Source organism: Paramisgurnus dabryanus, chromosome 3 (assembly GCF_030506205.2).
Source record: "Paramisgurnus dabryanus chromosome 3, PD_genome_1.1, whole genome shotgun sequence".
Taxonomy (NCBI): Eukaryota; Metazoa; Chordata; class Actinopteri; order Cypriniformes; family Cobitidae; genus Paramisgurnus; species Paramisgurnus dabryanus.
In genome coordinates, this window is record NC_133339.1 from 33,604,038 (window position 1) to 33,627,394 (window position 23,357).

Below are 23,357 nucleotides of genomic sequence, written 5' to 3' on the forward strand. Positions count from 1 at the left end.
ACAATCTTATCTATAACCCAGTCTTTCTGAAGAGTTTGTATATATTTCTTTAAAATTATATTCTTCTTCTCTCTAAACAGTAAAAGCATGAAACACTTTTGATATTAAAATTAAATTGCATCTTTAGTCATCAGATTTAATTTGTTATTTCCATAAAACAAAACAAAAAATAGCATACAACATCATAGTACATTTAGAGGTGGTTTAAAATGCATTTTTGAGCTGATTTTATTTAAAAGCACATTGAACTGACATATTTTAACATATAATGTTTTGTCTTACGATGCACAAGGTATGTTTGTAAAAACTACTTAAATATCCCTATATAAGGCCTATAGTCCTAAATGAATCTAAACCCTATCTGGGAAACTGCCCCTTAATCTGACTATTAATCATTAGGGCTCAAGCACACTTGAGACCAAAAAAATCTTGATATGTTTACTCCAAAAGCTCACTCATATATTGTGAATACTAAGTGATCATATAAGGCACAGCATCATGAAACAGCGGGTGGTTTGAACATTGTGGGCAGACAACTGTGTAGCATGAAGGGATTTATTTCCCCCATGCCGAGGAAGAGTCGGAGGATGAGTGTCAATGTGTAAGAGTGTATGTGTGTGTGTGTATGAGTGAGCTCAGCCAAAGCTCAAGGGGAGAAGATGGACTTAAATTCTGCGCTGGCAACAAAATTCAACTCAGACTGACACATGAGGACCAGAAGTTTGTAGGAGCTGGCAGGAAAAGAGAGAGAGAAGGTCAAAGGAGGTCAGGCGTGCAGGATTATTGGGCAAAAGCTGATGGTATCGCCGTACATGTGTAGCACGGTTCTGAGCTGTGGCTTTTTAATGACTGAAATGTCTGAAGCATTGCCCTTTTGAAAGTCTGCATCTCGACTACTGAGGTACACTGCTGGCTTGTGATGAACCCAGGGCTACTACAAAGCCTGAGTTAATTAAAAATGTCAAATGCTCCCCCACCCGTATTGAATGCCCCTGATTTAAACTGCATTTAATTTTTCATTGAAATAAGTTTAATTTCCTGAAAGCACTCGCCCCCTCTGTGTGATAGGAGCTTTGTGTTAAGTTCCTGATTGGATTTCATTGGAAATTTTTAAGCCACCACAACATTCTCATTCTTTTGCAGATTTATTTGTGTCTTTATCCCAAAACTTTCACAATCTTATTTATTTATTTATTTAAATGAATATCTTTCTTTTTTTACTAACAGCATTTTTCATATACAACTGGATTCTTTTGTTAGATTATCGTCTTTCTATAATTGTACAGACTTGCTTGCGGATTATAAAAGAAAATTGTTAGAGAATAGACGTCTTTGAATGAAAGAATATCAAATCTCACTGTGTGATTTGATATGTAGCGCCTTTGTGTGCATTTAGGGCTACAATAAGCAGTCTAGTGTAAACGGTCGCCCGCTCGTCACTCATAAACTCTGAGGAGGGAGACGCCAAACAAAAGGCAAACAAACTCATAAATAAAAGACCCATGAATATATGTAACCGTGTAAAGTGGCCTGGGACAAGTTGGCCGGAATGTGAATATCCCGCCGTACATTTGATTAAACGCCCATGGCAGACAGAGTATGATGAATGGTGCCCGGAGAGAATTGAAATCTGTCATAAGAGCGGGGCCACCACACTGAGATTAAGCCCCAGAAGGGCTCCTCATCCTGGGAAGGTCTCTGAGCTCTGTGGCAGGTTGTCTCACTTGCCTGTCAAGTGCGTCAGTGCCTATAAGATGGAAGGCACAGGAAGGCAAAAAGACAGATTCCCTTAGGAATTTCCCAAGAATCCCTTAAAAAATGTGCGTCTGTAAAAGTCAATAAATTTTGTACCTAACTATTGCTGTTCCATTTAAGTGCTGTAGATAAAAGGTGGAGGGTATTTTAAAGACAATGTAATTTGTTTTTGTTTAGTGATGAAAAAAGGGTTGTCTTTCTTACGAAGAAAACTTTAAAAGCTGGTGATTTACTATTTGATGCACTAAGGTATTTTTCCAGTAAGCACAGTTGTGTCTCCATAAATTGCAAATAAAGCAGTAAAGTAGATTACATCTGCCCCAGGGGACCAATGTATAGCATTTGTGTGACTGAAACAGTAGAGCGAAACATTGAAATCGAAAAGGTGCAACTTGAACCTAAAGGGATCACTTTACTTACGCATAGAAAAAAAATCGAGCGTACTTCAAATATAAGTGGTGACACAATCATAAAACACATCATAAAACACAAAGGTTCACACTTGCAGTCCCTTTGCATACTTTTTTAATTCACACACGCAGAGAAATAATTGGTGTTGTCTCAGCAACATTCACTTTAAAGCACTTAATCCTGTTTTAACAAGAATATCTAGATCAGATTTGTTTCTTTTTTTTAATCTGTACTATATTTGTGACAGTGGACCACAAAAACATAATGGTAATTTTTTTTTAATCATCTGAAAGCTAAATAAATGCTACTTATGACATTTGGAGAGTGTAGGTGTAATATTGCATAACTGATAACATGTCTGCAGATATCCTCTCTCTTCTTAAACATTAACATATACATTAAAATATTTTAAATATACACTCTGGATTCAAAAAAGGACAAACCCATCTATTAAGCCAGGGGTCTCCAACCTTTTTGTGAGCAAGGACTACCACAATAGAAAAAACAATCTGAAGGCCTACTTTTTTAATATAGTCTACTTAATTTTTGTTTTGTTTTACTTGTTGATTTTATTTTATTTTACTTGTTGATTGTTTTATAGTAGTCAACATTTGAAGTGGATCAAAAACATTCATCAAAGTTGTCCTAAGACAAGAACGGGTACTGGGTATTGGTTTTAAGACAACTTTTAGGAAAGGTTTTGATCCACTTCAAATGTTGACTAGTGTAGTATTGTTTAAAATGTTAACATACGTAAACCAAGCCAAGCTAATATAAAAAATATGTAATAAATAAATATTACAAATGAGACTATAGAATGTGCTTTGGAGATGTGGAGACCCCGGCATTATAGGCTAAATTAGCACAGACTCAACAATAGGTAAAACAACTCAGCATTTTGGGTTGAATCAACCCAGCACAGATAAAATTACAGTCAAACAGGTTTGTCTCTTTTTGACCCAACATTGGATTGAAAATAACCCAGCATTTTTTAGAGTGTAATATTTATTATATATTATATACAGAATTTGCCATATTTGGGAAAATGAATTATGTATATTATTGCATTCAACACTAAGAAAAATCATCCAAATCAACTAATCCTGGCTTTGAAATGTTAAGTTTGTTAAGTAAATTGTGAAGGTTAGCACGACACCTCCAACTTAGATTGTGTTGTAAACACCACTGGGATTCATCTGCCCTTGACTGTACGTTATAGCCTATCTGTTGATAAACAATTATCTTTATTGCTGATGGAGTGGAAAAGATACACTCTTGGATATCATCCAAAGCACTAAACATTTCTGTCCATGTGCAAAATTAGTAACGTGAGCTTACTAGGCAGATGCAGGTGCTCTGCTTTGTATCCCATTTCTTCATCACACTTTTATGAGAAGAAGAGGTCGAGCCATTACTGAATTAGAGGTGAATTTTCTCTGCAGCATTGTATTAAAATTAAAATGTGATAAGTTATTTAAAAAAGCTTAGTTTGCTGTTAAAATAACAAGGATGAATATAAGTATGTTGAATTGCGTTGCCTGCTAAGGTCAGTTCTTCAGAGACCTTGATAAATGAGGTCTGCACGCATAAACAGCAAAGTCTGTGACCTTTAGAGGGCGCTGGTGATCTCGAACTGCTTTTGGTATTTTTACACTGAAAAACTCATCCTTTAAATTTAAACAGATATGTGTTTAAATCATCACAGACATCATGAAAAAATTTGGTTACATGATAGTCGTTCAGTAATGCAGACTGAATTATAAATATCATGTGTAGGATTAGATAAAACACTATCATAGTACGAGACAGGTGGAGAAATCAAAGTCTATTAGATTTATAATTCCACTGAGATTTTACCCCCTATGACTAACAACATTAAATAGGAGCCACGCCATATTCATTTCTCTCTTTTTATGTTTTATCTGTCACACACACATTGGTGGTCTTGCCTGGTGAACAGATATATAATGAAATAAACATACTTTAATATATAATGTGTCTTTCACTAAACATATATTTTTGAAAAAATAAACCTAACCTCAGGAAATATAATCAGACGTTTCCAGTCTACATTAGGATAAGCCCTGATGCATTACAGAGCCTGCTTTAATACAAATACATTAACTATATTGTAAAAAAAACAATAAGTTGTTGAGCAATGTGGTTTGGCAGATTGCCAATAGTGACCTAAAGCAATGAATGTTGAATCCTTTAAGGATTTAATGGCTTAACATCATTAATACATTTCTGTGCATTTGCATTATAATTACAAAGAACTACCCTCTTATCAAATGGCATAAATAAAGCTGAAGATCTAATTATGGTTCACTTGAACAATGGAAGAACAAGCCAATATATGACTTGCAAATTCATGTTGGGCATTATAGATAGTCTATTTGCACATTTCAGAAAATAAGGCCTATTCCGCACCCCATGCAAAATGCGGCATATCTGTCGTACTTTGCAAAATAAATTATTTTTTCGGTCACTTTGACTAAATAAACTTGATTTGCTTACTTTAAAGGATCTTCATTTCAAAACCCTAAACAGCTGCTCGTCTATTACGTTGTAGTTGTCACATGAATAATATAACCATTACCATCATTTAAGTTAATACACTGAATGAGGTAATAAATTAAAAACGAAGCACACACATCATTTTATTTTTATTTTCAAATTCACTTTTATTTGTTTTTGTTCCACGTGTCTAGACATTTATACATGAATAAATTATTGGAACATAAAAAATTATTTGGGTTACCAGTCATTTCTCTACTTAATGCCAAATAGGCCTAGTTTAAGTCTTGATCTTTAATGTGGGTTGATTTGCAAAATAGTTGGCATTGCTCTCTATATATATATATTTTTTTTTAAATGTAACATTTGATAAAATCTGCCCAATACAAATACAATAAAATACAAATAAAGGCACGAGAAAGTCCTACTGGAGGTAAATTATAAATTATGCATATGGGTTAAATGTCATATTTGCTAATCTATGAAACATATATGGATCACTTTGACATTGAAAATATTAAACGTATCATTGTTCACATTGTAAATAATATTCACTAGAAGTAAGTTGATGCGAATGCATGTCGATACAATTTCTCAATAAAATGCAGTATAGTGCATAACGTTTCATTAAATATCACGATGAAAAAATAAATAAAAAATATTCTCGGGTAGGCTACATGTTTATTTTTACAATAAACATTTAATACCCACCTTAACAGTCGGAATGATGAGTCACTTTCAACAGTGGTCGGGATAAAAGCATTTCCAGTCCTAAATCAAACATCCATGCTGGTTTTAGGCATGGGAAAAAGCTCGGCCGTATGTTAACCAACATCCACCGTAGATTTATTTTATCAGAGTACATTTAAAATTGCCAACACGTCCAAAACCTAATGCGTCTGCCATTTATTGACGCTCCGTTGGTCATTAATAACACAAGCACTCAGACAACCATGGACCTTTAGTGCTCCACTGATGATGATGGCCACGCATCGTCTCCACGAGCCGTTTCCAAAGCAAATCAGCGCTATTGTTCCCACGAGTCCTTGGAGAAAATGGGCAGTCCCGAAGCTCTGTTTTTTTCCTTTAAAAGTGTTGTCATTTTAGTGAGAGTCGCAAATTAGGCAAGCTCTTTCAAACCTGAGAATTCACATAGGTCTTTTCCTCTTCTCTTGTCTGACCCGTTTCCACTGCCTTCAGGAGGTTGCCTTGAAACCGCCTCGCTGAACAGGCACGCGCGAAAGGGGTGGTTAGAAACCGCACCAGATTTTTGTAATCATCTCTTTCTCCGAATGTGGAAAGGTTTTGTGAACTGATCAATTGATTCAGACTCAGAGTTTGTAGTTGAAGTTCAAATAGAGACAGCAGTTATGTCACGCTTAAGTGCAGGTAAACGGCATTTAAATAAATTGCAGAAATTCGTCCAGAAAACGGACCAAAACTTACATTTGTTCTCTTGACTATTTTAAAGTGCATCATTGGTAATCTAGTGTGCAATTTCCTTTAATTATTGATTGATTTTACATTAGCATTTATTGATTTGGCAGACGCATTTGACACAGAACAACTCACAGTGCATTCAAAAAATTTAAAATCCCCTAGGATATTTCCCATAACCTTCTTTGCACCTAACATTATCTATTCAACAAATAAACACGTGCAAAACGTTACAAATTAATTTATAAATTGAAGATGATAGAAAATACGCATTCAGACAAATTGGATAAAAAAATTACACATGCCGACCCCAAATAACATGTTTTAGCATGCATATAGCCTAATGAAATTCACTGTAGTCCAAGCTACAAAGTAGGCCTATAAACCTATAAGTCCACATCAATCTTTTTTAATGAGTTGAGCTCGAGCGGCCTTGAAACTGCCCTCCAAAATTCTTCGCTTGTTTTGATCAGCGAAGTCTTGAAGGAAGGGGGGCTTGAAACAGTTCAACCTCCTTGTTCCATAATTGGTTTTATAGAGCTGGCGAAGAGCCAAAGTGTGTACATGGAGTTGATTGACACTTCAGCAGACCAATCATGTGCCTAGCTGTAAAACGTGTCACGTTAGCTTCGCGGAGGCGGAGCTTGTTAAACAATGCTTGTTTCATTGCAGAAGAGTTTGCCGAGGACTACAGTGCTTTGAACGAAGGGCCTTCCCCCTATGTGCTTTCGCTCTGCGTAACTACGGATGGTTTGTAAATGGAGCCTAAGAAATTTTCCACCACACACCTCACGGATTTTGCGAAGAAACTGGATTTTATAAACTGAGTCGCCATTTCAAGTAAGACGTCGATAGATATTGCTCCGCACACGACCCGTTACACAGTTAACGTGATGTTTATGAAGAAAAACCCGAAGACACTTTAAAGATTGTGCTGCTTTCGTTATAGAAAGGCGGGGAATAGTTTTGGTAAACACGATTAGGTTTAGTAACGTTAATGTTTAACCGTAGCTCAATGAAGGGTGCATTTGAATGTTTAACGTTAGGCGGAAAAGTTTTCGATGTTGCAAACGGGAAAGTTTGAAACGTGGCTGTCGTTCGGGTTCGTGTTGCCATCGTGAAGCATGGCTGGAAACAAGCACGCATCTAAACTTTATTTCGGCAGTGTTTTCCTGATACTAATCGACACACAATTTTAACGACAGTATTCAAGCTAACGGTAGTTTATATGTGGAACGATGAATGAAGGAAAAAATTACGACTTCATTTACATTTCGCATATGTTTACCTCAAACTCAGGTTTGACCTATGAATGCGTAAAGTTTAACAAAATAATACAGGGAACCGCCCGTGTTTCATAAGCAAACTGTAGTTCAGTAGCAATAACCATCTATTTAAAGTTAGTAGTATGGTCAACATAACGATAAGTCCCCGTGACAGTCCGTTCAGTTGGATATTGCACTGATCAAACTGCTTGTACATGAGTATAAAACCATAGTTGAACTGAAACGACGCGGTAATTTGCTGATATACTGTCATCATGAATTGCTTGTTTGGAGATTAAAACGGTTTCATATTTTGTGTACCATGACGTAGCCCGTTTGCATTATATATAATATAAACCTGGTTTGTATACAGACGAGGAGGTCAACCATCCAATTTATTAAAAGCAAAGGAAGATATTTAGTCATCTGAAGTAACGTTATGTCTAAATCACCCACTTATATTGGTCGTGTCAGTTTTCAGCAACAAAATAGATTTCATTTTGACGGTTTCGTGCATGTCGAACGTTTAAAACGCACACTCAAACGATTATAAACGTTTTTAGGTTTTATTACGCCAAATGTTGTAATGCATTTGCAAGATCCCGTGGGTTACTTATTGCGCGAATGTTCGGTCAGATCTTCACCAAAAAACGACGGCTTTTAACCAATATGCTGCCTGCAAACACATTACGAGAGAGGCATATCCTCGTTCGTTTATCTTAAAACAGACTTTCACAAGACGTTTTAATGCCTGCATTCATACACCCTTGAAGATTGCTCTTTTCCTGTTATAGTTGAGATTAAAACTGCGTCATTATAAAATATAAAATATCAATGATTGTGTTTATCCCTACATCTATTTTGGATTCAGTTTAGAAGTCATTCGCATATATCCATTTTCTGTTTTGTTTTTGTAGGTCGGCAGAATGCCGGATAAGGACACTGATTTGCCTAGAAATCTAGGGACATTATAGCCAACAAGACTGGCTCATTCGGAATTACATGATCGGACTGTTTTTTTAATCAAGTTGGATCTTTGTGGATGATGGATGGCCGAGACTTCGGACCCCCCAGATCTGTTCACGTACCGCCGCCTCTACTCTCGGGGTTGGCCATGGAGTCGCACCGACTCGGCGCGGCAGCTGCAGCCGGGAGAATACCACCGTCTCCCGGTCACCTGGGCGCGGGGCACCCGGCGGCTCTACACGCTGGAAAATATCTATCATCGGCCATGAATTTACATTCTCACCACAGTGAGTTGCAGTTTTTATTTCGCCTTGCTTATCTTATTTAAGCAGCATTTAATAAAGATTAAAACGCAAACCGTACTTTTCTCTGTTTTGTAACGGTGTTATTTGCTTAGATCTTCGTATTAATGATATTTGCGAAGACTTTACAGAAAGGTGGGACGGCAGCAGTAATATTTTGTTTGTGCGGTGTGTTTTTTTAATGGAGATTTAATGCTTTTTCTATTAAGTTTCTAGGGACGGCATTTGAGCTAACGCACACTTATGTAATAATTGATTTCGCTATTCAAGTATTGACAAACCAAGCCTCAGTAAAATACCCATTAATGCCTAGGAGTTGTTATAAAAAGCAAGAGTTTGTCAAACAGTGTCGAGTGACAGCGCAGAAATCACCCGTACAATGTTGTTCACTTCTCGTTCGCTAACCCAACACTTAAAGAAACTGCTAAAATCTTTACAACTAAAGTGTGTGTTGGCATAACCTTGAGTTGAACACAAAGTGTGTAGTAGGAGAAAAAAACACAAAATTTGAATCCATTAAAAACCGACAGTGTAGTAGATAAATGACTGAAATTTCGCCGTTTATTTTGCACCACTCGACCTCCATATGGACAAACATCAGTATTATTGCTCTTCTGTACTGAACTATTGCATTCATGTCATTCAGTACAAAGGCAAAGTCTGACCATTGTGATTAGAAGTGCTCATAAACTAAACGGCACATTTGGAGAAATTATATTTGCAAAGGAACTACTTTTTTGAAGAATGTTATGCATGTGCTTGATGATTTTGATGTGGCATATGGTCTTTGTGTGAAGTAGTCACCATGACTAAGACTTGCATATTTGTCTTAATCTGCTAAAATAGACCCAAACATTGTAGATCTGTTTCATTTTTGTAAGATGATGGAAGTTGCACGTTTTAGACACAGGAGAGAAGAAAAATCTGTTTTCAAGACAATCCGCAGACATTACTTCTGTACCACGTATATAGCCGGTGGGCCATAATTTACTGGGTGTAATTGGATGTTGATGAGAACATCTTGTTATGGTGTCCCTTATGTATTTAAAGAATATAAAAAAGCTGCATTTAGGGGATATTTAGTTTGGAGAACTGTTTAGTCTCTGTGTTCATTAAAGCAGTCAGTAGAATTGAGTTTCTATTACTGTCTCAGTTAATTATTGTATGCATGAAGCAATTGAAATGAATGTGTTTGATTGTATACCGCTTGAAAATGATAGTAGTAACACAGCTGGCATTGCGTTTAAAAGGGAAAAAAGAAAGTAATTGTTAGTAATAGTAGTTATTGTTGTTAAAATAAAATCTCAAGTCTGACCTAAACAGCTTTGACATTATACAGAGTAACTGTCTTGTATGCTGGGTGTGGGCTTGTGGAAATCATTCATAGCTAATGCAGGGAATCTACATCGTTGACATATATTCATTTTAAAATAATTGAAAAAAAAGCATCTAAAATACTATTCATTGATGTGCCGTTGTAAGGATTTTGAAATGAAAAACTAAAGCTTAGATAATAGTACATAATAGCAATGTAAAGCTGAAGCTGTGAAGTCACACGTTTGTGTGATTTGTGATGTTGTTGGTTTTTTTTTTTAGTTGTGCCGAATGTAGATTCAAGTTTGCTTTAACCCCCCTTATGTAAGATGTAATGCTTTGCAGATGTCAGGGAACCTTCAGATGTCTGAAATATGGAGTTTTCTTTTCACGCGTGGTATTTTTGTGCAGGCAACTTGCATATATTTTCTTAAGGGAAGTTCCTAAATACACTGAAAAAAGTGTCAAATCTACATAAATTTTTTTATGTTTCTTAACTTAAAAGATTAAGTTAAACATTTTGAATGTGTTTATAAGTTATGTCAAGTTATCACAAGTCAAATCTTAAAATAGGTCAAATTGACTTGCAAAACCAGGTTGTTTTAACCTCATGCTGCATTTTTACAGTGTAGTTTTAGTTGCACAAACTTTTGATAAACATGACATTTTTAAACCGTTAATGGATGGTTTATAAAAATGTTTGGATGGATTAATAAATTGTCATAACATTTTGACAGCACTGTATCCGTGTTGGCTGATTCACTTGAAAATCATTGTAAGCTCTTTGTTTTGCAGAAATATTTGTTCTATATTTATTACACAATAAAAATATTCTTGTTTCACATGTATACATAGCCCAACACATGTTAAAAATGAATTCTGACAGCATTTTACATAACATTTTATTCATAATATCTCTGACTTTACTCTCACTGATGTGTTTGTTTGAATTTTATGAATTCTTTTTAATAAATGGCCTTAAACATAGTTGTAATTATTAGAGATTACATCATGTGTTTATGGAATGACTCAGTTTCCTTGGAACATTCCATTCTTTCCAATAATAACGGTTCAATAGCCAAATTTCCTCTGTTTAAAAGAGAAAACGGATTTAGGTGCCGCTGTTTATCTTTCTGAATGACAAGCTTACATGGAATATGTAGTTTGTGATTTTATGTACAAGTGACCAACAGGATAGTTGTGGTACCAACAAAGGTTTATAAACTTGAGAGCAGCATAAGCGCACTGTTATTATTGGTTCACATATGGTGCACGGTGGTCAAAAGTTTGTTTTTTAAATGATATTTTTAAGCACTTTGTGCATGAGTAAGTTGAAATTGCAAAGAAAGGCTGCTTTTGAACCCGAGTCTCCGAGTCTGGTTAGGAGAGCGGGTGGCTTCTGGTTTGTTGGATTTAAGCCACATGGTGAAGGACTTGATGGGCATGTGAGCCGAACTTTATGCCTGTAATTTTATGTGGAGTAACACATGAAAATGTGCAATTTAAGTCTTGGATGTACTTGCCCGTTACTGAACATACTGATTTCTGCCATATGTGTGCTTCCCAGCAGATTCACAAGTATTTGTGTTACACTGACTTTCATCCAGCTGTTTGTAATAATGGATTACTTTGACTTGTTCCTTTCGATACTGTAATGCTTTGTGGAGTATTTTCCTGAAAAGAATAAAAAGCAATAAATCTGCAGAGGACAGCACCTAATTTAGTTTGCTATAATGTTCGTCTCTTATACTTGAGAAAAGTAGCTGTTTGAGTAAGCTAAATAAGTTGGTTTTGGGAAAGGGTGGGTGTACCTTTTTAGAGTTTTTGCACCAGCTTGTGAAGCAAACATGTACAACACCGAGCACTCGTTCCAAAAATTTCACGCATGAATCCAATTCACCAGATGGCTGTTATTCTTGGATTTCAGAGCGACGATGTTCTGTTCCCTAACTTTAATGCTTTACATTGCTGTCATAAAAACCTTGTCAATAAACGTTTGCTGTGCCTTTCTTTAGGATGTAAGTGCATTTTTGAACAAGATTTTGCCTTGATAGCCGTTAAGGGCCCTCAACACTCATTGTGCATGCATATGTTATCATAATGTTAAAACTACCAACACCCACTTTTGTTCTGTGTCGTTTTGTTTTAACTTTCAAAGAATGCTTAAGGTTTCCGTCTGGGTTGAATGAGTGAAACAGATCTTGAGAGCTTAAAAAGCATAAATCGGGAGGATCTTAAAGATCTATTGCCTGCCCATCTTGCATCTTTTGATTTAACACGGTTGTTCTTGCTAAAGGAAATGTTTGTTGTAACATGATGGAAGAAAAGTGTCATGCTGTTTGTGTAGCAAAGCATTGCATAACAATATCTCTATATGACCTTTGTGTCTCTCTTGTTATGGTTTATTACTAAAAGTGTAATTCTGAAAGTTTTTGCAAAGGCACAATGAATGTTACTGGTTGATCTGTCCTCACCTTTTTATTTCAAGGTTTAGGAAACGAAATATGGCTGTTCTGTTGCTGGGGAAACTAATGAAGGAGAGCATGCTTAAATTGTGTAATACACTATTGCTTGGTAATGGTTTACATGTTTAGAGTCTGCCACAGGATATTAATCTACCTGGAGGTTATACGGCTTCCTGGGAATGATTCACAAAATTCGTTTGGCATGATGTGCTAATTTTTTTTTTCTCATTTTGCAACGGTTGTCTATTGTTAAGACTGAACAATCTTTGAACAAGAGCCCATTATTTTTACTTCCTTGTCGTGGTTTAGTAATGGCAGCCGTAGTAATGGTAATAGTCTTACTAATAGCTAGGCGTTAATGTTTGCTAAAGACATTTAACGTGTCTTTCTGCTTTAAAGCACGCTGGTTTTACAGGGTTTCCGTGGGACTTTGAATGACTGACGCAACATGGGGAAAATGCAAATGTTTGCTTGATGTGCCTTTGAAGCTCGGTGTCTTTTGGAATGTACGATTGATCGATTTTCATATGGCGCATCAGAGGATCCTGGGGTTGCAGGCCTGCTGGTGGTTTTTGGGCTGGTTTTAATAGAGGAGCCTTAAGATCGGAATGACTGCCGCCACATGTTCGGTAGATTTTAGGGTTTTATTGATTTGCACCTTTTAGTTGAAAACCACAAAGTCTTTTTTAATATTTGTGCCAAAAAATTAGTTTGAAACAAATCCTGTGTTTTTATACTGTGAGTTGCTGTAAAGACGATCTTGCTTCTGACTCAAGTCACCACTTTTATATTAGTGTTGATTCAATACTGTAGTTTTACTGTTATTTAGCAACCTAAAAGCATGTGAGTGTTCAGGGTAGGCTCACGCTTTGTTATTTCAGCCTTTTCCCTTTAATAAGCTATATATTATACCATCTTTTAATGACTTCTCCAGAAACGACTATGCTGCCTAATCCAGTTTAACCCACCAGGAAGGGAACAAACATTCATTTATGCCCCGAAGAAGGTTTTGGGGGAAACCGCTTGTAAAAACAGTCAATGCGATCCAGGTGTTACCCCCCCTCCACATCTTTCGTATGTGCTTGAGGTTTCAAGGTTAAAGGAACATAAGTGTAGAAGATGGAGCCAAGTTGCTGTTTATTTGCCATTAAGATTCAACGAGAGCCGTATTAATTTGTGCCGTATTCTGTGCTGTCTAGTTCCATCGGGAGACTAAAACTTACTGTCATGGGCCAGGAGCAGGCTGTTGTATGTAGTAGGAAACCTTTCCCTCATTGTGATGTAGAGTGACAGGCGAAGTGCTCGACTCAGATGGGTGAGTGGTAAAAAGCAGTGTCTATCCCGCTTTTGTCCTGAGTGGTGTGGCAGGAGCGAAACACTGATGGAGATTGAGGGGGAGGATGTGTTTATACGTCCTGTAGCCTTGACTTCCCTCTGAATTATACATAAAGTGTTTAGTGTCCTGATGCGTACACCCCATTTGCTCATCCTACATGGGTTATGCACTGTGCACATTTGAAATAAAATGCCCCGGCTGTTAGGCGTGCTCACGTGAATGTGTTTTACGAGGAGTGCTGGGGTCTCACCAGAGGGCAATTTCTGCTTTCGTATTCTGTTTCTAGTGTACGGATGATTCAGAGTTCTTGTTATCATGTAAACACGTATTCTCTTCATTTGAAGCTCTTTAGCTGGGTTTTCTCTTGAGTGTTTGATCTTTACTCTTCCGTCATCGTGTTGCTCAGAGATGTGCCGGGAACTAATGCAGAATTCCCTGCTGTACGGAAAGAACAGCCTTGATTTAGCATCTGCAGAAGTGATAGTGGAAAAAACGGTATTAAAATGTAATTTGGCGGTAAGTGATTGGAAGGCTGATTAGATCAGGTTTCTATGTGCTGAGCCCCATGGCCTAGAAAAAAATCTACAGCATGTCTGTTCTGTTTAATGTGAATCTTTATGCTGAGACAAAATCGAAATTGCTTGCTGATCTATGCCAAATAAAGGTTAGGTTCTTTTATTTATTCATATTTTTTTATTAAAAGCTGCATTGTTTTCATTTATGCAGATTGTGTCATTAAAAATATATTATCTCGGTACATAGTTTTTTTTTAATGTTTTAGTTTATATGTGACCCTGCTTATGAAAACCTAGCTTAGTCTTTTTTTGCAATATACTTTTTTTGTACATAAAACCATCTTGCATAATGAAGAACATTTTGTCTAAATATAAATAATAAATGTAAAATATTAATTAAGCAAGCCAACCTAAATACTGAAATCATAATGAAATCAATAGTTAAAAATCAAACTTTGATGCTCATATTTTTTATAATTAGATTCTGAACCGTTTACTGCATGCATATTCTTTTTTTGCATGCATAGTCTAAATTTGAAAACCTTTGGCCCAGTGAGTTGTTTAATATACAAAGTGTTATTGATATAAGCTGATAATGGTGTTTTACGGTACATTGAGTCACTAGCAGTAATAATTAGTGCTCTCATTTCAAGTTGCTGAGACTGCATGTGCAAGCTTACATGCAGTGGTCTGAAGGATAGGCCAAAGGGTGGCGAGGGAGGTGTTGGGACTGGCCCAATTGAGGATGGGGTTGTTCGTGTCAGAGGAGTGGCCATGCAGAGGAGCAGTGACCTGACCTGGGATTAGGCCATGCCTCTGAAAAGCTAACAAAGGATGTGAAATGAAAGCCAGCACTGCGGCTCTGCTCTCATTTCACTGACTCCTATTACATCCCTATGACAAAGTGCTAAAGGACGATCAAGCTATTTCGGCCTGCCCAGCTGTGGTCAACACCACATGCATACAGTTATGTTGCCTTAGTGTTTTATTTAGCTGCCTGGAATATGTTTATGGTTATTTTTTTAGTTTAGTGGAGTTTAGGTAAGGCAGCAAGTAATCAAAATCAATCAATTTGTTTATTCAAGCTATAATACACTGATTTGCTGGGTTTCGGAGGAGCTGTCACGTATTAAGCTTGCTAATGTAAAATAATGCTTAAACTTACAGTGCAGCTGACAGAAATATCCCAATTTATTTTTATTTAAACCATGAAATAGATTTTATTCTGTCAGCTCATACACAGCTCCCATTCTCTATTCCATGTTAGCTACCTTGTACAAGATTTTTTTTCCCTGGAGGCATTTGTCATCATGTGCTAATTTGTTTGAGGAAAGATGAAAGGGTCAGGTGAAATCACAGCTCACTGTGTAATATCTGAAATGGTGGGATCTCGAGTTTGGACAAAAAGTCTTTATTTCTCTGTCCGTGATGTACAGTATTGGTCTTGTGTAATGAAAAAGCGATGAGGAGCTTTTCTTCAGTTGACATATTAATGTCGGTCGGACAGTGCATCACATCTCACAGCTGTTTGGGGTTGATATAACAGGAAAGCTACACGGGCGTGCACACTAACAGAGATCTGGGTGCTTTTTCTGTATTTCTTGGACAAGTAATTACAAAAAAGTTGACCGCTATGCTCACAAGCAACACCCCAAAAAGAGACTACTTTTGTAACATCAACAGCGTTCTTTCTTAAAAGGACGGCTTGAATACTGCTGGTGATTACAAATGTGCTTGACCCTTCTAGTGCCGGCTCATGTTTCTTCTCCTCATGGTAACCAATCAGATGTTGGGTGGAGCTCAAAGGAAACTCTTCTGACAGCAATAGGTTTTTTTAATGCATTTAAAAAGGAGCTTTGTACACTTGTTGAATGAAGAAGTACATTTAGTTATTCTTAATCATATTTACTTTGCATGTGCAAGTATTAAACGTCTTAAACTAGAGGACAAGCTTCTTGTTAAACTAAACATTCACTATTGTATTCAACAAAGGGCCAAGTATAATCCTTTCCATTTACTAGGATGAATTGCTGCCCAGACACATTGTTCTACACAGTTGTATTCTCAGTAGTTGAATAGGCAGTGACGCCTAAACTCGACGCTCAGAAGCTCATATTTGAGACAAAGATCACCTCAGTACTTTGGATTTACCACTATATGCCGCAATTATTTTGTCACTCTCCCTCTTGTCAAAACATCTGAACAAAAGTTTCGGTTTGAGCCCTGCAGTGCAAGTGAGGTGCAAGAATTTGCGTTATTGTATAAGATGCAGGTTGACTTGTCAGAACTGGTACGCTTTGACGAATGTGTTTGTTTCTTCGCAGGTGAAGCGTTGAGCTAAGAGAGAATCCAAAACTACTCGTTTTCCATCGGGCCCTAAAACTAGCACTAGCACAAACGCAGAGAGTCGCATGCAACTTAATAGATAGGAATGCTTACAAAAATAACTCTTCAAAGAAAATACATGCTTTTCCAAATGTTGCATCGCTGAACACGGGTAGTGTTTAATTCTTAATGTCAGGCTAGTAGTAAAAGTTAAACAGCTGTTTTCTGGTGTAATCAGTAAGTAAAAATCAACTGGCACTAAATGCCAGTTTCCTTTTCTAAATGCAAAAAGAGCATCTTGCAGATGGCTGTGCTCATTCTGTGTAAGATTTGCCGTTCGGTTACCTATTCAGCCACTGTAATATATAAACCCATGTGATTTATTCTCTGACCACATTGAAAATGTTTATGTGAAGAATGATGGTATGCTTGAGAAGACTTAAAGTATTAACTATTGTGTATATATTCACAATGTATGGCGTTCTTATGTAATTCCGTCATGGTTTTTGCTTAAATGACACATAAATCCGCTTTTCCCATGGATTGGTCTGCTGGGCATGGTTTATGTCTGCGCTGCATTGTAATGTCTATCATAATGTGGCCTTTTGTGGTGTGGGAGTGCTCTTTATGTTTTTCAGTGCAGGTGGTGGGCTTTGAAGGATCAGTTAAGAGTGTCTGTGAGGATTTTAATGACCCCATTTTCTTTGCCTTTAGTTTAAGACCTTATTCTAATTAGTGTCTCTCTCTTTTCTCTAATTTACAATAGTTCTCTCTGAATTGTTTTTAAGGGTCTGGCTTTAATTATAAGGGGTGTTGCTTGGGGAATAGCGAAAGCTCACCGCAGCCGAGTTGAGCAACATGAGCAATTAGGAAGTTCAACTGTCCTATTCAGCATGTTTCTGACAGTGGCCTTTTCGATGGAAGAGAAAAATTGGTTAACCCCACTGAAAAGCTCTCATGTTAGGGGACTGAACTATTACTGACCCGCTGAACTCCTTGAGTTTTTCATTGTGCAATCGAGATGACAACTGTGACTGCTATAATGCTGATGGATTAGAGAGAATTAACCTGTCCTGTGAACTTCGGGTTCAGGGGGAGTATATGGCAGTGAGAAATGTTTGCGAATGAGATATATTTTAATGATAATGTGAAACAACAACCTCCTTGCATGTAATTCTAGTTTAACGATTTCGTGTCACTGCTCAGAGCAAATTTTTGGTTTTTGTTGTGGTTCTCTGAGAGCTTTTCACGCCTAGCACAGACATATTTTTGGCTTTGAGGTTTTGTTTTATTTGACAGGAGCTAGTGCTAGAGTTCCAGGTGGTGGAGTAGACATCTCTGGGGTACCTTTTGAGATGGACATTCACGGTTTTGAAATGTATAAATGGTGTACTATTGAAAACTACTATTAAAATGGGTTTGAGCTGTACTGAGCAGCACATAGTCTGCAAGAATGTATTCTTTGTGGCCAGAGTCTGGGCAGATTTATTATTTGTCATTGCTGACACACCCGGCAATAACGGTTGTATAAAGTCAAGTACACAGCCATAGACAAACTCTGGCAGGAAATCAGACCATATTGAGAAGCTTTGTAACACATTTGTAACATGATAGGTTGGCACTTCTCTTAGTCATAAGGTTATTGGAGTTAATCTTGAATAATGGTCTGAGAAAGCATTTAATGGTTTGAACTTGTGCTTCTTGGTTTTACTAAACCTAAACGCAAAGACCTGTCAGAGGTTAAGGGAAGACCCTTTCCGGTTTTAAATGGGCACATGATCTGTAGTAAATGAACTAGATTAGATACAGTACTGGATTATAGGGCTGCAACTAATGATTTCTTCATAATAGATTAATCGGCCAATTCTTAGTTTTTCCAATGAATCGAATAATCGGACAAAACCTAAATATTTACTCAATTAGATTTTTTTACTTTAAAAAGGAACTAAATTATATATATATATATATATATATTGTTATTATAAGCCTTAAATAAAGTTTGTGCAGCTTTTAAATAGTAAAACACATTTTAAATGTCAAAAATGTTCAACTAAACGATAATGAAATTTGAATTTCATAATTATTTATTATCTGTTTTATCGATTACTTGTTGCAGACCTACTGGATAATACTGAATTAGCATCTTTTACATTTATTGCATTTTGGGGTCATGCCCACATAAGTAAATGGCATGTCGCAGTTCAGAGCTGCTGTTTAAATGGATGAGGCAGTGCCCTTGCTGTGTGTTTGAAGAAAAGGCATATGGGTCTGAAATACAAAACTGACCCCTGTCAAGCACCTGGTTGAATTGCAATAATATATTTCATTTATGTATATTTGTACTGTGATTGCAAATGTTATTCTGCTGAATAACCTACTAACTTTCCCAAGCCTGGCTCTTCCCCTGCTCTGCCATCTCCCGTTCCATTTGCACCCCATCCAGAGGTCTAATCTGTCCTGTGGTTAATGTTTAGATGTCGTCCAAAGGGTTCACATCTGCTGTCAGCGATGTGCGATACAATGGCCCAACGGTTCATCAGTGGAGCAAGACTGCTTCCCTCCTAGGTTAATCGCATGCTAACCTCCGCTACAAAAGATTCATGTTGCTCTCGATGCCTTGTTGTTCCTCCTCCTCTTGTCATGCTAATGCACTATTTACAAATGTAAAAATGGACCCATTGTGCTTAGGTGTCTGCGGCATGGGAGGAAGTACTATGTGTGTGTGTGCCTGTGAAAAGTGTGTCTGAATCCATCTCTGGTAATAAGTGCGAGGTTCTCCTCCCACGCTGGTTCGGGGAAAGACATATGAAGAAGGGTCGTATCGGAGAAACAGGGGGAAGGGCTCATCAATTTAGACTGCCTATCCTGTTTATACGTCATGCTTGAATGGATGTTGTGGCGTAGGGTTTAATTCGCTGATTTAAATGCAGGCGATATCCCGTACCGGGGCGAAAGACTCCCTCTTGATGTGTACGGTTGGGGAATACGTGTTCTCATAGAATCGAGCGACCCGTTCTGAATCTCTACATTTTTAAACATTTGTACAGATCTCTGCATGCGCTGTCGCTGTTGTTTTTATCTGTTAGGTTTTGAAAGCTCTGGGGAGTCAGTGAACTGAATATCATGCACGTCTCTGCAGTCTGCATCATATCTCGCTCCAAAGTAAAAGCAGGCAAATGAAAATGGTTTCATTTAAACATTCTCTCTTTTGAAGCGGCACATCTGGTGGCTATTGTAATGACAGTTAACATAACATTTAAGATGACTAATAATTATTCGTGACATTTGTTTACAAGCGCAGGAGATTTGTATTTGTGGTTTTTCTGTGCCTCACGCTAAACATTCTTCTTATAAGCCCGTCCAGCAATTGAAACAGGTTTGCGGCTGTGAATTTCCTGAGTTTCAAAAGAAAACCGCAAAGCTTTACAGAGTAATAATTGCACTTTTGCCAAGGCTGTTGTCCTGAATGCCATCATATTTAATCACCGGCCTTTATTTCCTATTTCATTCTGTCACTTTATAAGCAATTGCAAAACTCTGTTTGGCAGACAATTAATCTGACTAATAGCTCAAAATGAGAAGGCATTTGCACTATATAGACTATGTAGGTATGAATGTTCAAAAGGAAGTTTCGCAAGCATCCTGTCTAGGGCTGGGACAACGCGTCGACGTAATCGACGACGTCGACGCAAAAAATACGTCGACGCAAAATATGCGCGTCGATTCGTCAGACCCAAAAAGGCGGCGCAGTAGTAGCAACGCAATTGGCTTCAGTCCACGCCGGTTTCACACAGCAAGGGTGAGCAGTGCCTGCGGCCGCGCGGCGCGTGGTTTTTTCAGCGCCCATGTTAACAAGCATGCACCCCGCCGCATGAGCAGCGCGAGCTCGCGGCTCGAAACGGATATAAACGGAGGTCGGAGCCAGCCGCAAACACTTGGGCGGCTCTGTAGCAACAGTGCTGCAATCGTTTCTGCGTGGTTCTGCTGCGCTGCTCACGCTCAATTAAAGTGAAAGTGCTTTGTTTATGGTTTAAATGCTCGTGGATTTACGCGAAAAAGTGTCATTTTACCATAAAATCATGAATGTGATGCAAAGTGTGTTTTAAACAGTCATTTGAGCAATTTAACAGAAAGCAATGAAATATGTCACTGTTGCCAGAAGACTGCGCTTTCATTCACTCTCTGTCCAGCAGTAAATGAGTCCTCATCTATCTTAATAAACTTAAGAGAAAGAGATTTAATAATATATGTGCTTCTTAAAATAATTGTGTTTATATCTGTCATTAAATGGACAGAAAAACAATGTGGATTAAACAAATCTAGTTATAAAAATTACACAGAGCATCAAAAGGCACATTGAAGAGGTTTTGCTCATAAATGCATGTAAAATAAAGTAATTTGAACTTGAGATTTTTATACGGTTACTTAACTGCACAGTATGTACAGTACAAATGCTTTTTTGAATGCTATCTCTGTCTAAGAATGCATTATTTTGCACTTGTATAGTCTTTTTTTATTTTAAAATTTTAAGAGCAATAAAGATATATTGAAATGTTTACATTCAGATATGTAAATCAACATGTATAACTTGCTATTAGTTAATTAATGGGGAGATAATCGAGAATCGAATCGAATCGAAGTCGAATCGGACTGACAAAATGAATTGTTAGATTAATCGATGCATCGAAAAAATAATCGCTAGATTAATCGTTAAAAAAATAATCGTTTATCCCAGCCCTAATCCTGTCGTAGTAAGCAGTAGATGTTGTTTAGCCAGTGAGGATGTATTACAAGTCGGCACTAGGTTACTGTTTATTAGATAGTGGTTATGTAATAGTTAAAAAGTTTAGGTTTGTTGTTCTCTGGAAACGCTAAATTGGTGATATGAATAATATAAAATGACTCACACTGTGACAAAGGTGTGACATTTTATAACCTACAGTACTGTGCAAAAGTCTTGAGGGCACCATGCTACAATTAGATGCGTTGTTTTTGCAATGTTATAGTGATCATATATAATTATTTCTCAGTCTCTTTATTTGAATACAACCAGAAAATACAGGAAATGTGTATGTAGTATTAAAAACTGTATAAAAGTATAAGCGGAAGTGTCAGGTATTTTAGGATAAACTCCCCTTCCACTTGAGCAATGGCAGGCAGCTGCAGGATCTCTTAAACATAAATGAAATTAAATCCTAATTTCTAAATCTAATCGAATGACTTCAGGACTTTAGTCTCCTTAAAAAAGCTCAAGATGCGTTTCATGCCAAGAGAGGTCACACTAAATACTGACGGATGCCTGAAGAAGACATTTAGTTTAGAAAATTTAGTTTTTCATTAAAAAGAGTGAAAACTTTGCTAAAACAACATAGCTGGTGATGGTGGCCCAAGCCTTTTGCACAGCACTGTATAAACATGCTTAATTACCAACTGTGCTGTGAGATGTGCAGCTTAATGTGTTTAAGTAGTTTCCCCTAAAACTGGAAGTTAGATTGGTGCATATTGAGTGGCTCCTCCCCCTTTAGTTTACCTCACTGTTTGACACTGAAGTGCAAAATAATGTCAAAAAATAAAAAGAAATGCTTATATATCTTCTAAATGTTAACTGTGTCAATGTTTTAAACCACATTAGTTATATATAAATATATACATTTGTTTTAGGCTAACATATACTAAAATATTTAAATTTTTCTGATTTCATTACAGATGATGCCTTTCAAGGTGCCTCAAGCCCATTCCTTAGCGGATATATCAGCGCCTCCAACCCTCATGGTGGGCCCAACCCACTGTCTTCAGATCCAGCCTTTCGAACCCCAAACCCAGCCAGCCTGCAGATGGCCCAGCTATGGGCCTCTCACCCTCACGAAGGTAAGAGTTTGTTTGTGCACTTTTTTCAAAACAAAGCAGTTTCTGCCTTTTGTGTACAGTTGCTTGGACGTATTGAGTTTAACGATTAGGTTTGTTGGCAGATCACTGAATTCAGACAATGGCCGTTGTCAGAGGCTGGGTAGATGGTCTAATGGATGAAAACGCACCCTATACGACCATGCAACCCACAGGGACTATCTAGGCGCCTTTATATTTGAAGTTAATGGAAATCGACTCGGCATTGGAAAGTGCAAGAATGTGCTCATTGGCTGTGCTTGAACAGATAAAGGCACAGTATTGTTTTTGATAAGCGAGTGCGTGACTGGTTCGAGCTGTCAGCTGGTGATGTGTAATATGCAGTCATGTCTCATGTGTACGATGGATTACCCTCTCTCTCTCCCTCTCTTTTGAAGTCAATAAACTAGATTTGTGTGAGTGGCATGCAACGGCTATAGAAAAGGGAATAAAAATCAATTTCGGCCCTGCAATTCTAATGTAGAATAGGCCACATCTGACACCCGTTCTGCTGCAACGTAAATGTAACTGGTTCCTTTTGTAAAATAGCTGGTGTTGGTCAATAGTCAATATCCAAAGGCTATGACAGAGGGTAAGGTAGGTAATAGTGCTGCAGTTTTGTACTATTTGTATGTTTTATTGTATTGCTGATAATGAATGTGTCTGCAGCATTCCCTGTGTGTTTTTTTTAGTCTGCTCTATTAGGGGACAGATGAGGGCTTATTTTAATATACTTTAAACTTGTGCTTTTAAGCAAGATGATAATTCATCCAGCATCATTCCAGCTTCTGCCATTTTGAGAAGATATTAGAGATTTCAGTTCTCAAAATGGTTCACGTGTACACCAAACAAGCAAAAGAAAAGCA

At 37.4% G+C, this 23,357-nt stretch overlaps 1 protein-coding gene across 4 annotated transcripts in view; it reads left to right on the plus strand.

Moving 5' to 3' along the window:
- Positions 1-6,797: 6,797 nt before the first annotated feature.
- Positions 6,798-23,357, plus strand: part of tnrc18 (trinucleotide repeat containing 18) — a 54,821-nt gene continuing 38,261 nt past the window's right edge. For 3 of the 4 annotated variants that reach the window (XM_065255427.2, XM_065255429.2, XM_065255428.2), the window contains exons 1-3: positions 6,798-6,960; positions 8,303-8,638; positions 22,315-22,476. In XM_065255427.2, the coding sequence (XP_065111499.2) occupies positions 8,428-8,638; positions 22,315-22,476 (373 nt within the window). In that variant the 5' untranslated portion in view covers positions 6,798-6,960; positions 8,303-8,427. The remainder of the gene's footprint in view (positions 6,961-8,302; positions 8,639-22,314; positions 22,477-23,357) is intronic. The other variant, XM_073814022.1, reaches the window with a different exon arrangement.